At 44.5% G+C, this 14,733-nt stretch overlaps 1 protein-coding gene across 1 annotated transcript in view; it reads right to left on the bottom strand.

Annotated features, from left to right (window-relative positions):
* cubn (cubilin (intrinsic factor-cobalamin receptor)) overlaps positions 1-14,733 on the bottom strand; it is a 54,909-nt gene that overhangs the window by 20,568 nt on the left and 19,608 nt on the right. The window contains exons 27-41 of the mRNA XM_014157416.3: positions 11,370-11,529; positions 7,825-8,006; positions 6,322-6,490; positions 6,036-6,217; positions 4,869-5,025; positions 4,522-4,638; positions 4,198-4,311; positions 3,678-3,806; positions 3,327-3,459; positions 2,834-3,039; positions 2,373-2,554; positions 1,941-2,133; positions 1,649-1,846; positions 1,218-1,364; positions 669-859 (exon numbers count right to left, since the gene is read on the bottom strand). Coding sequence (XP_014012891.3) covers positions 669-859; positions 1,218-1,364; positions 1,649-1,846; positions 1,941-2,133; positions 2,373-2,554; positions 2,834-3,039; positions 3,327-3,459; positions 3,678-3,806; positions 4,198-4,311; positions 4,522-4,638; positions 4,869-5,025; positions 6,036-6,217; positions 6,322-6,490; positions 7,825-8,006; positions 11,370-11,529 — 2,460 coding nt within the window. The remainder of the gene's footprint in view (positions 1-668; positions 860-1,217; positions 1,365-1,648; positions 1,847-1,940; positions 2,134-2,372; positions 2,555-2,833; positions 3,040-3,326; positions 3,460-3,677; positions 3,807-4,197; positions 4,312-4,521; positions 4,639-4,868; positions 5,026-6,035; positions 6,218-6,321; positions 6,491-7,824; positions 8,007-11,369; positions 11,530-14,733) is intronic.

Below are 14,733 nucleotides of genomic sequence, written 5' to 3'. Positions count from 1 at the left end.
GCCTTTATGGTAGAGTGGCACCATCCCTACGGTGAAGCATGGTGGTAGCAGCATCATGCTGTGGGGATGTTTTTCAGCGGCAGGGACTGGGATACTAGTCAGGATCGAAGGAAAGATGAACGGAGCAAAGTACAGAGAGATCCTTGATGAAAACCTGCATCAGGGCGCTCAGGACCTCAGACTGGGCCGAAGGTTCATCTTCAAACAGGACAATGACCATAAGCACACAGCCAAGACAACATCCCTGAGTGGCCCTGCCAGAGCCCGGACTTGAACCAGATTGAACATCGCTGGAGAGACCTGAAAATAGCTGTGCAGCGACGCTCCCCATCCAACCTGACAGAGCTTGAGAGGATCTGCAGAGAAGAATGGGAGAAACTCCCCAAATACAGGTGCGCCAAGCTTGTAGCATCATACCCAAGAAGACTCTAGGCTGTAATCGCTGCCAAAGCTGCTTCAACAAAGTACTGAGTAAAGGGTCTGAATATTTATATAAATGTGATATTTATTTTTTATATATTTGAAAACATTTCTAAAAACTTGTTTTTGCTTTGTCAGTATTGTGTGTTGAATGAACAATTGAATACATTTTAGAATAAGGCTGAAACGGAACAAAATGTGGAAAAAGTCAAGGGGTCTAAATACTTCCCAAATGCACCGTCTCTCACCTCTAGGTAGTCTCCAGAGCTGCAGGCGGTGCCGAAGCCCTGGACCTGGAACGGGCTCTGGATGTTAACAGACACTCTGAAGCCTGGGGTCACCATCACGTGCCAGCTACAGTCCAGATTGGACGGGTAGTTCTCGGGGTATCGCGGGGTGGAGAGTACACCCCTGTCCACATGCAGCAGACCACCACAACCTAGAAGGAGAATTAGAAAACAATTACTTTATTGTCACTTGTCAAAGACATACTGAGAGTTTTCTTTATCCTTTAGATAAATACAGTCAATGATTTCAACCTCTATGAAATCAGAATGATCTGCATTGTCAAAGTCATAGAGAAACAGAATCCAGGAAGATCAAAAACCTATGATACAAACCAATATGAAATCAACAGCATGGGATTTTAACCAATAAGACACAAGCAAGGTTAAGAGAATGAGATGTCAACCGATGACACATTAGCAGGGTAAACGACATGACATGTCAACCAAGTTAGCAGGGTCAACAACCTCCAGTGATTGGATTGCTTCAGAGAGGGTTGTGAGTGAGCTCACCCTTGGAGTAGGAAGCGTTGAAGCCCTTCCCGGAGACGCTGCTGTCTGAGGTGAAGCGGAGGAACATGGAGTCCCCTGTAGAGTGGATGGGACCAGGCAGCTCACGGCCACACACAGTGTTCAGCAGGGGGGACAGGTTGGTTTCACCTGGGGGAGGAGAACACACACTGGGGTAAAGATTAGGAACACAAAGGAAAGGACATGCAGTGTTCACTGAGGAGACGTGTCCATTTGCTTAGCTAAAACATGAACACACTGTACAGTGCTGTGGTAGTGACCATGGTCATGTTCAGTTTGCACGATACAGAAGAACACAGAGTGAAACAAACAGGTACTATCTGAACTTGTCCAATGAGAAATACTAAATTTTTTTGCGACAGTGTGGCCTAATGAACAGGATCCAGGCCTCTCTCTCACTCTCTCTCACTCACCATCCCTGATAACCAGGCTGTCAAAGTAGCAGGTGGGGTAGTCCTCCATGTCCAGAGACAGCAGGTTGAACTCCACAATAGAGTTAGGGGAACGAATGACCCAGGTACACTCCAGGTTAGGGCCATAGCTGTCTGGCCAGCCGGGGGAGAAGAGGAACCTGGGGCTGTCGCCTGGCATCAGAGCCCCCCCACAGGCACCTACATACAGAGAGAGAGATAGAAATTAGTATAGTAACACACATGGATGGGTGCACGGACAGGTGCACAAAAACCCACTGGCTTAAACACACACCTGGTGCTATGGTGGGCAGGGGTCCAGAGCTCTGTATGGCTGACCATTCAACGAGGAAGCCTCTTCCCCCCACCACAGTGTCCGACTGGAACTCCAGAGTCACGGTGCTGCCGGAGCTACTGACCGAGGCGGGCAGGGATAGACCGCAGAACTTCCCCAGGGAGTAGGCATGGATGTTGGGCCCGTCAAATATCTGACCACACACACAGAGAGAGAGGTTAGAAGTTATGAAAAAGACTGGGGAAACTGTTTATGGTTCCCGATATGATGCAACATTCGTATGATATTATTCATGTTCACAGTGAGTTTTTCAAGTATGATAGTGATCTAACATTTCCTAATATCAAAACGAAGATGACTTTTGGGGATGTTTTGAATTCTATGGAAGAAAGAGGTCATTTCAAAAGAATCAGTCGCCTCGACGACGCACACCTTAAGCTGGTCATAGTAGCAGTCGTACAGGTCCTCGATGTCCATGTCTAGGAAGTGGATCTGAATGTAATCGTCTCCGGGTACAGTGATGGTCCAGCGGTAGTCTGCGTTGTTGGGGTATGTCCGGGGGTACAGTGGAGACGCTATCTGTCCTGACGTACCTGTGATGTCATTCCCATACACTGGAGAAGGAGACCACATGTCCTGTGTTTAGCATACCGAGTATGACTGGACGCATCTAAAGCTAAAGTACTGTATCTTGTCATTGAAAGCATTTTTGCATCAGTAGAAGAAGATAGAGCGTCGACAGAGATGTGATGCTGGGCATGGAATTAACAGAACGGATAAGCATCTGAAGAGATGCATTGTGTCATCGAGAGAGTGGGTTGTACAGGAAGACACTACGGCCCTCAGTAGAACACACGCATGCACGCGCCCACAAAAACCCAACACACACTCACAGTGGGAGAAGGTAGCTCTGAATCCAGCTCCGCTGAGAGAGGAGTCTGAGCGGAACTTGACCCACAGGATGTGGCCAATCAGAGACGTGTAGTTGGAGGGGAGGGAGACCCCACAGAACCGACCAACCAGAGCGCCTGTAGAGTTTCCCTCCCGGATCTCCAGGTAATCGTTGTTACAGTCAGAACTCGGCTGCAGCTGGAACATACTGGCACAGGAGAGGTAAATAATAACTAATAGCTTAGTCATTGATGTGTAACGACCTATGTAATAACACTTTTATAACCACCGTATTTAGAACCTATTCCATGGTGAAAGAACATATTATTTAATGATCTTCCCTGAGGCAATGTCTTACAGTATAATAAATATTCAGAATACGTAGAAGATGCAATATGGAGGCATTTGATCATGTAATAACCCATGTAATAACCCATGTAATGACCCATGTAATGACCCATGTAATGACCCATGTAATAAGTATAGGAGACTCACATGAAGGAGAGCTGGAGGCGGTTGCCGGGGGAGCTGGTGATGGTCCAGACACACTCCACGTTGGGAGGGTAGGCATCAGGGTAGTTAGGACTGTTAAAGGCCCCCGTCTCCATGAGCAAGTCCCCGCCACAGCCTGCGAGAGGAAGACGGGGTTAAGATTAGTGAGAGGAGGGTTAGAGTTAGTCGCTGTCAGAACTGATCACTGTCAGATGATATGGAGATAGGCAATAGACAGCAGTAGATATGTGGAATCAAACTCAATTTCTGAAGGTACTTTAAGACCTTATGTGAGACAACCATTGGGTCCCACTAATAGTTGACCATTCTGACAAACACAGCTAGATGCATTACTTGAGGTGGAGCCTGTGTAGGTTGCTCTGAAGCCCTTCATGGCGACAGAGGAGTCAGAGACAAAGTTGACGACCAGGGCGTTGCTGAACGATGTGACTGGGTGAGGGATCTCAGTGCCACAGTAACGACCTGAGAGGAAAATAAATATCATCACAACTAACATGGAAAACGTCATCTATCATTGTGTTGGAGTAGTAATCAGTAATACTTCGATACAGTATTTTTTCCATGTTAAAGGCCATGTGCTGCAACAATGACATGACCCTTCACACTCTTGGGAATTTGCTTTTATGAGCATGTTACGGTACAGCCACAGTGTACCAATTTAGGAGGTGATCAGTGCTCAAATCTGCCATTTTCAACCGTCTACGGTTACGAGTGTAAAGGGTTACACAGTCTCTGTTATATCCCGTTCTTGTTTATATTCTTCTATAGTATGTAGCCTCGGAGGACCAGTATCCACTGTGTAGCACTGATCTGTATTATTTTATATTATTTATTTTCTGTAACATGACCTTACCAATGACTGGTGCCATGTAGTTATCTCCATCTAGGATCTCCACAGCGTCGTGGGAACAGTTGGAGTTGAGACTCTCCAGCTCAAAGTCCGTAAACGACAGGGTCACATGGTTGACTGTGCATTGGATAGTGTGTGGAAAGAGAAAACAAGACACCGCATCACTTCAGTTTGTTACAGATAACTAACTATCAATTACATTGCAATATAAAAACAAAGTATCATTGGTTAATACAAATACCAAAGCTGGCAGGCCATTGAAATGAATGGGAGTTGTAGTGCAGTGGATAGAGTGGTGTGTATCTGTGATGTGATTGGCTAACTCACATGGCAACTGAGCCTTGATGATCCAGCTGCAGTTCTGATTGGCTGGGTAGACAGCAGGGTACCGTGGCGATGCGATGGCCCCACCCACGTCATCTGTCAAGAAGGTGGCTCCACAAGCTGAGAGAAATAAACATTTCTTACCAATAAGAATCCAAACCAAAATCTACACTTTAATAACAAAATATGTTTTATAAACATGTTTTTCAATGTTGGAACAGACTTCGTCCACATAAATATTTTTATAATAAACCAGAAATGTGTTTAATGTCTCAATAATGGCTAAGAGAGGTAAAGTATATGTATCAATATTTGTATCTATTGCCGTGCGAGCTGTGCTGATGACACACCCTCGGAGAAGGTGGCAGCAAAGCCCCGGTGGTTGAGGCTGGCATCAGATCTGAACCGCACGAAAATGGTGTTCTGGGTGGAGGTGATGGGGACGGGCCGTGTCTGACCACACACTTGACCCAGCAGCGGAGCAGATATACTGGGTCCATCATAGATCTACACACACACACACACACACACACACACACACACACACACACACACACAACGTAAAGATGAGAAGTTGATATTCAGAATGGAAAATATGGAATAATTTCTGTTTCCTGTAGTTCGTGTCTCACAATGAAGTGAAAAAATGACATGATTGGTCATTCACCAGCTCTTTATTTGTTTTATTTAACTAGGCAAGTCAGTTAAGAACAAATTCTTATTTACAATGACGGCCTAGGAACAGTGGGTTAACTGCCTTGTTCAGGGGCAGAACGACAGATTTTTACCTTGTCAGCTCGGGGATTCGATCTAGCAACCTTTCGGTTACTGCCTAACGCTCTAACCACTAGGCTTCCTGCCTAACTCTCTAACCACTAGGCTTCCTGCCTGACTCATACAGGGGCTTTTCAAAGGATAACTATTCTGTTGGCTACCTCAACGCAGTATTTCATAGCAGCTTGTATCTTACACACTGAATGCTCTTTCGCATAGACTGAATGCTACTTGTTTCCCTGAACAGAATCTGTAGCACTAGCTTTTGTCACAGACCACTAGTGCACTTGACCAGTGGGACATCAGGGTGTTAGCATTCACATCATTTCAGTGGTACTGTCTGCCCTTTACTGTGTTAACAATGGGCCCTGGAAGATGACAAGAAGACGGCCAAACCACAGAGAGACAAAGAGCTCTGCTCTGTTCGCGTTTTCTCTCTCTGTGATGGGGGGGATGGGAGGATGGTAACAAAGGCCACTTAGAACGACAGAGGCAGTGGGAGGGACAGCTTGGAAACTGCCCTCAGAACAGCGGTTGATATTTCAATAGATTGTCTCAGTGTTCAGATGCCAAGTTTCTTTCAGAGGACCTTGACATCTGTTAGTGTGGACATGCCAATACCGTGACATTGAGAGAGATAGTGGCATAAAGATACCAGAACCACAACCACATCCCTCATTTCCTCCTCATCTCAGGAGTCATAATACACCACACACGTCATCATTCAGAAAGTAATCACTCACAGCTACATGGTCCCACTGGCACGTGGAGTGGAGCTCTATGTCCAGGTCAGTGAAGTTGAAGAGGACCCGGTGGCCTACGTCCACTGAGATGGTCCAGGAACAGTCCACCATGTTGGGGTAGTTGGCGGGGTAGTTGGGGGAGTGGATCTCTCCACTGGGGGCCTTGATCGGACCTCCACATCCTGGGGAGGAAGAGAGGCGAGAGGAGAGGAAACGGGATTTAGTGAAAACGTGTGTATTTGTGTGTAGGTGCGGTACATTGTGTCTACAGCCCACTATCACCCACCTCCCTGGACCTCGACCCAGCTGGCATTGAACCCTCGGCCACTGACGTAGGGGTCAGACTTGAAGCGGACTGTGACCATGTTCCCTGTGCTGGAGACCTGGAGGGGGCTGGAGGTGGTGGTGCAGAGCTGGGCCAGCCTCGGGGCTGAAAGGTCAGGGCCTCCGTATACCTGTGGAAAGACAGGGGTTAGAGGTTAAGGGTTAGAGGTTCAGGGGTATGGTGGTGGTGGACAGAGAGCTGACAGGTCTGGACCTAGCGAAATACTTGTGTTCCAAGCTCCAACTGTGCAGTAATATCTAACAATACACACTAATCTAAAAGTAAAATAATGGAATGAAGAATTATTTAAATATTAGCACGAGCAATGTGCTAATGTTATGGGATGTATAGATATATATATATATGAAATAGGTAAAACAGTATGTAAACATTAAAGTGACCAGTGTTCCATTCAATACGTTTAGATGAAGGGGAGGAGACAGATTAAAGAGGGATTTTAAAGACTTTGAGACAATTGAGACATGGATTGTGTATGTGTGCCATTCAGAGGGTGAATGGGCAAGACAAAAGATTGAAGTGCCTTTGAAAGGGGTACGGTAGTAGGTGACAGGCGCCCCGGTTTGAGTGTGTCAAGAACTGCAACGCTGCTGGGTTTTTCACACTCAACAGTTTTCTGTGTGTATCAAGAATGGTCCACCACCCTTAAGACATCCAGCCAACTTGACACAACTGTGGGAAGCATTGGAGTCAACATGGGCCAACATCCCTGTGGAACGCTTTCGACACCTTGTAGATTCCATGCCCCGACGAATTAAGGCTTTTCAGTGGGCAAAAGGGGATGCAACACAATATTAGGAAGTTGTTCCTAATGTTTTGTACACTCAGTGTACATACAACCTAATGTAGCAACAGCGGGCCATTGAAGGGTACAAAGACCCTACAGAATGCATATTCAGACTGTCACTGCATATTTAGAGCTGAGGTTATCACTTAACTATGTTCATGTCCTTATCTATGCTTATTTGTCTGGTTTAAAAATAGGACATATGGGAATCAAATTAGCTAATTGTCAGACCATCCTTTAAATGTGTTGCTGGGCTACAGACGGTTTCCTCAACAACAAACATCTTTGGTCAGTTACAGGACAGGAAGAAGCAGCTGATGATGATCATGAAGTGACATTTGTGGGACGTTAGGGTGTGGCACCAGCCTTTGGGATTTTGGGTAGTGTGGCAGTGGTCGGGGCTAGTCCAGCGTTGGAGGCAGTTGGACCAGATAAAGGCCAGCTAGCTAGCTCCCTAAGCTGCGATTTCCAGGTCATTTCTGCCCCACTGGCTCCATTCACTGTTCTGTCTGGTGGAAGTCAGCATTCCACTGGCGTGAGCTACTCTGCGCTAGGCCCTCTTGGTACAGCTAGCACAGGAGGGAGCACAACACAACTCTGGCATACACCACGCAGAATCAAACACACACTCCCTAAGACCCACACATCACACACATTACCTCTAGTACGTCATAGTTGCAGTCAGGGTGGTACTCCACATCAAACTCATAGATGGTAATGGTGATGCTGCTTCCTGTGGCAGTCTGGATGTACCAGAAACACTCTCTGTTGTCGGGGTATCTGTTGGGGTATCCTGGGCTGTTGAAGGAACCCGTGGGACCAGACAGATCCCCACCACAACCTGTAGGGGGCCACACTGAGTCAGTGAGGCTGATGGAGAAAAGGGGTGGGTCCCACTAATCTCTCCTTTAACCTGAAGTGTATACTTGCTCACCACTTCCCACATATCTAAAAGCATTGGATTGTTGAAGCTGTGGGCTAGTTGGGAGTTTCCACCATATTTGCTATACCAGTCCTTTCAACTCATTGAAGGGAAGTGAACAAGTGCAAGATGGGAGGAAAGAGGTAATTGGGACACAGTGATAGTAAAGATGAAAGAGATGCTGGTTAGTGTTGGTCACAGAGACTAATCATGACAAAAATCCACCTGTCATTAAGGTGTGTAATTTCATACAGTGTTTATACAGTTGATTACCAGCTAAACAGATCCTGTCCATACTGTATGAGGTGTTACCATACCACACCAACGTAACTACACAGAACAATTGACCTCTGGTAGGGGGCAACTAACTAGACCATCGACATGTTCCTGCAAAAGTCATGCTGTTGTCACAATATTAAACATGAACAAGATTAACCATGATGATAACACGCTCACATGAGTTGGCAATGCAACACTAACCAAACAGAAGCATATTCCTCAAAACCTTGACTGCCAGAGCATGTCCTATTTTCCCATAAAGACACATGGACCTCACTAAACACGTCACACGGATATGTGTATACAGGGCTTGGAAGAGCCTAGTGGGCTCAACATAGGCGGCTAACGGCGTTGAGTGTCCAGGTAAAGAATGAGGGGTGTCGCAGCTCTGTTGGTGTTATTGTGTGGCGGTCGGACTGGGGCAGAGATAGAGGGCATATTCACAGAGAATGAGATCAGTTCTGAGATACATGTGGAGGGAGAGAGGGCAGAAAGTCAGGAAGCTAATAGTCAAATTCTAGGAGACTCAGGGAGAAGCTGCCAGCCTGACATGTTTTACTGATAAAGATAGAAGGAATGGAGGCCAGGCTGAAAGCTACTGAGGAGGAGCTAAGCAGCTAGGAATCTACAGTGGCTGTCCTACAGACTGAGATCAAAGGTATCAATTAATAGACTATTTAACCCGTTCGACATGTTCTTTTAAAAAATAAATAAATAATGGATTCAAAATTGGCTGATTCATAGACTGAGCTCACCTTAACTCTCTGCTGTTTTGTCCATTATTGTTAAGGTCTGTAATTTCTCAAACGATGGCCCTTGAAACACTTCTACTTACAATACAATAGGTCAAGCATTGGAGTTGAGTGCCAGCGTGAGGCAGGTGGAGCCTAGTTGAGTCTGAAAGCTTGCTAAAGCTTACATCCCAACTGAGCACCACAGTGGTTGAGCTCAGGGACTTGAAGGCCAGACTGACAGGGGCTGAGTTTACAGTGGCTACCCTACAGACAGTGAATGAAGATAATACGAAATTCATAGATTTACACTACGCCCTTACAATAATCTGTCTTGAAAGCTTTTCATTCTGAAAGCTTGCTATTCATTTTTCTCCAGGTCTTACATCCCAACTGGGCATCACAGTGGCTGAGCTCAGGGACATGGAGAGCCAGGTGGGGGAGCTGGAGGAGAATGCAGATTCTACAATCTCATTTACCAAGTCTGTGGTCATGACAGTTATTTTATTTAAAGATTGTGAGTATCATTTCCATTCCAAATCGTACAGTATTATCCCCGAGCATACGGTATGCACAAGCTGTCAAATTATGATTTAGGATTGTTATTAATTATCTGCATATTATCAATATGTTCATTAATTTCATCAAATATTTTTAATGATGAAAGGGTTAGCCTAACTTCCTTTCCCAATGTTTGGATGAAATATGCTAATACTGTAACTGTTCACTATAGTTTGTTACAGCATTTAACAAGAGTGATTATATCACGCAAGTTCAAACACTCTGCATGTACCCTGGACAAACCAAAAGGGGCATTCTTAGCTGGACGAGGTGTCGGGTACTTCGGACACCACCCTGATCTACAGCAAGATCTTCACCAACATCGGTGACGCTTAAAGCCCAAATACAGGTAATCTCCACATAGTGATGAATGAAGATAACTGCATTATGGTCTACTGCACAGCATGTGTACATTAATCTCCATCACTTCACATAATATCATATCTACAATGCAGGCCGATCTTTTACGTCGCTGATGAAAAATAGTCAATTACTTGTAACTTCTAAGGGAAACAGTGCTGGCGACTGGGCTAGTGTATCGAATGGGATCACTGTGCAGTTGGAGGAGGGGAATGAGATCTATGTTCGTCTATGGGAATCTAGATGGCTCTACGACGATCAAGATCATTTCAGCAACATCAATGGCATTCTGCTATTCACTCAATAAATCTCAGTGTTGTGGAATATAAATAAAGCAGGGGACCAAACGGCTAGTGAAGAAATTGTAAAAATGATACTGTATGTACACTGTATGTGTTGCAAATGTGAATGCAAATGTCCGTAATTGTGCAATGAAGAGCACAAACAATGAATATGTAAACAACTTTGAGCTAATTACAACTCCTTAAAAATTAACTAAATTGGAGTGTAATCCTTGATGAAAAATCAACAGGAATGTTGGCCTCTAAACTTTGTGGCATCTCTTATCTTCCATAAGCCTCTTACATCTTTCCAGGTAGTCTTGATCTAACTTTTCCTTTGGTGAAAAACATGACGAAGAACAAAAGAGGGGGTATTTTCCCAGACTATCGCTGTGTTGCAAATGATTGAATATCCCTGAAACATGGATTACTTTAAATTAGGTTGCCAAAGTACCAATCCAACACGTTGGTAAATAAGGATGCAGCTAGAGTAGTGAGAAAAAGGGATGAAATTGAAAATGTTATGACAAATGCATATTCTTCCACAAGCAGTCACATTTGACAATTCCTCTTGCCAATTCCCTCCATTCAGTCTTATACTAAATAATTCAACACAGAGCACTTTGGCTGTACTTCAGGCCTATTTACAATGAATCGTCCAGTAACACTGGGTGTTTGGGCCAGGCCCTTTCCTATGTGGGAGTGAGGGCAGGGGGAGTTCCCAGAGTTGTTTGGGAAAAAAGTGAAGAGTAGGAACAGATGACATCATAATTGAACACAGCAGTAAGAGGAAGGGGGGGCGTGGCATTTGTGGTCCCTCTACGATCTAGCTAGTAAAACGTGATATTCATATTAACAGCCAGGCCTGGTTTTACTATTTGAAATATTTGCTCTAGCTTACCTGGAGTGCCAGATGGGCAGGTTTTGCTGGTCAAAAGTACTGCACTATGAAGGGAATAGCGTGCCATTTTGGACACAGACAGTTTGTTGTGTAAGGTTGTTATGGTTCTATTACTTATAGTATTGTGGTTGTGTTGTGGTACAAGAGTTAGTTGTGGTTGTGGTCTCACCGTTCTGGTACCAGAGCATCTGGAAGCCCGTCATGGCAATTGAGGAGTCAGTGTGGAACACCATATGAAGGGAGGAGCTAGTGGTGGTGTTAGCCGGAGGGGGCGTGTTCCCACAGTACGAGCCAATCAGAGGGGCTTGATCGTTGGGACCATTGTACAGCTGGGGGAAATATCAAGACAGGTTAGGAACTGTTAGCTCTTCTGACAAAACTGAATAAATATTAGAATAAAGATACAAATACAAATACAAGCATACACATATTTGGCTAGCTTCACGGGACTTCAGAGCTACAGGAAATGTATATAAATTCAGACATCCATGTCCTAATAACCTGAAAAATGGCTTCCTATTGAAAACATGTTGTATTAGTATAGTGGTGAGGTGGTGACAATGCAACAATAAGCCCCATTGTCTTGGCATGATGTATTCTTATGTAACAGACCAGAACAGAGAGAGGGGAGGAGAGAAGAGATGAGATTAATGAATCCTGACATATTCTGAGGCCTGAAAGGGAGGTGGAAACTGGGGGGGGGTCTAATCTAAGAAGTGCAGTGCCTTCAGAAAGTATTCACACTCGTTGAATTTCTCCACATTTTGATGTGTTACAGCCTGAATTTAAAATGGATTAAATTGAGATTTTGTGTCACTCGCTTACAAACAATGCCCCTAATGTCAGTGGAATTATCAATTAAAAATGAAAAGCAAAATATTTAACCCCTTTGTTATTGCAAGCCTAAATAAGTTCAGCAGTAAAAAAAGTTCTTAACAAGTTGCATAGACTCACTCTGTGTGCAAAAATCAAATCAAAGTTTATTTGTCACGTGCGCCGAATACAACAGGTGTAGAACTTACAGTGAAATGCTTACTTACAGGCCCTAACCAACAGTGACATTTTTAAGTAAAAAAATAGGTATTAGGTGAACAATAGATATGTAAGGAAATAAAAAACAACAGTAAAAAGACAGTGAATGATAACAGAAGCGAGGCTATAACAGTACCGAGGCTGTATACAGTCACCGGTTAGTCGGGCTAATTGAGATAGTATGTACATGTAGGTATGGTTAAAGTGACTATGCATATTTGATAAACAGAGATTAGCAGTAGCGTAAAAGAGGGGTTGGCGGGTGGTGGGTGGTGGGACACAATGCAGATAGTCCGGGTAGCCAATGTGCGGGGGCACCGGCAGTCGGGCTAATTGAGGTAGTAGTGATGCACTGGGCCATACGCACCACCCTCTCAAGTGCCTTGAAGTCGGAGGCCTAGCAGTTGCCATACCAGGCAGTGATGCAACCAGTCAGGATGCTCTCGATGTTGCAGCTGTAGAACCTTTTGAGGATCTGAGGACCCATGCCAAATTTTTTTAGTTTCCTGAAGGGGAATAGGCTTTGTCGTGCCCTCTTTACGACTGTCTTGGTGTGTTTGGACCATTCTAGTTTGTTGGTGATGTGGACACCAAGGAACTTGAAGCTCTCAACCTGCTCCACTACAGCCCCGTTTATGAGAATTGGGGCGTGCTCGGTCCTCCTTTCCTGTAGTCCACAATCATCTCCTTAGTCTTGGTTACGTTGAGGGATAGGTTATTCTGGCACCACCAGGCCAGGTCTCTGACCTCCTCCCTATAGGCTGTCTCGTCGTTGTCGTGATCAGGCCTGTTGTGTTGTCTGCAAACTTAATGATGATGTTGGAGTCGTACTTGGCCACGCAGTCGTGTAATAGTGTATAATAGAGTATAATAATACATGTTTAACATTCTTATTTAATGACTACCTCATCTCTATAACCCGAACATACAGTTATTTGTAAGGTCTCTCAGTCGAGCAATACATTTCAAACACAGATTCAACCACAAAGACCAGGGAGGTTTTCCTAATCTCGCAAAGGGCCCCTATTGGTAGATGGGTAAAAGCAGACACTGAATATCCCTTTGAGCAAGGTGAAGTTATTCATTACACTTTGGATGGTGTATCAGTACACCCAGTCACTACAAAGATACAGGCGTCCTTCCTAACTCAGTTCCCAGAGAGGAAGGAAAGCGCTCAGGGATATCACCATGAGGCCAATGGTAACTTTAAAACAGTTACATAGTTTAATGGTTGTGATAGGAGAAAACTGAGGATGGATCAACAACCTTGTAGTCATTCCCCAATACTAACCTAAATGACAGAAAGAAAATAAGGAAACCAGTAGAGAATAAAATATTCTAAAACATGCAACATGTTTACAATAAAACACTACCGTAAAATATGTGGCAAAGAAATGCACTTTATGTCCTGAATACAAAGCATTATGTTTGGGGCAAATCCAACACAATACATCACTGAGTACCACTCTTCATATTTTCAAGCATGGTGGTAGCTGCATCATGTTATGGGTATGCTTGTCATCGGCAAGGACTAAGGAGTTTTTTAGGATTAAAATAAGCGCAGGTAAAATTCTAGAGGAAAACCTGGGTCAGCCTGCCTTCCAACAGACACTGGGAGACAAATTCACCTTTCAGCAGGACAATAACCTAAAACAAGGCCAAACATACACTGGAGTTTCTTACCAAGACGACATTGAATGTTCCTGAGCGGCCTAGTTACAGTTTGACTTAAATCTATGGCAAGAATTGAAAATGTCTGTCTAGCAATGATCAAGAACCAACTTGACAAAGCTTGAAGAACTGAGACAGATGTCTCATGTTTTGAGGGAGCGTGCAACTGGCACACTGACTGCAGAAATGTTCACCAAAGCTGTTGCCAGAGAATTGAATGTTCATTTCTCAGCCATAAGCCGCCTCCAATGCCATTTAAGAGAATTTGGCAGTATGTCTAACAGGCCTCACAACTGCGGACCACGTGTATGGTGTCGTGTGGGTGAGCGATTTGTTGATGTCAACGTTGTGAAAAAGATTGGATCGATGTGTACGACAGCACGTTCCAGTTCCCGCCAATATCCAGAAACTTCGCATAGCCATTGAAGAGTGGGACAACATTCCACAGGTCACAATCAACAGCCTGATTAACTCTATGCGAAGGAGATGTGTCCTATGGCTCCTATGCACCTAAAAACTCACCAAATTCACTGAGAATACATTACATAGGATGAAGAAATAATACTCCGAGTTGCAGCTCCATACTACTTGTCAGACATCCTCTTCTGCTTTCTGAGGTGAAACGAGCCAATAGCTATCACAGACTCCGGACTTGTGGTTTGAATTGGAGCAGGCAGTCCATAAGCGCAGACAAAGGATATCAAGGATCTGGAAAGATTCTGTATGGAGGAATGGTCTAAGATCCCTCCCAATGTATTCTCCAGTCTCATATTTTTTTTAAATAAAAAGGCTCATTGTCATTATCCTCACAAGGGTAAGGTGCTAGAGTA

Source organism: Salmo salar, chromosome 19, assembly GCF_965601325.2.
Source record: "Salmo salar chromosome 19, fSalSal1, whole genome shotgun sequence".
Lineage (NCBI taxonomy): Eukaryota > Metazoa > Chordata > Actinopteri > Salmoniformes > Salmonidae > Salmo > Salmo salar.
Note: the sequence above shows the minus strand (reverse complement) of the source record. Positions and strands in the feature narration are given on the sequence as shown.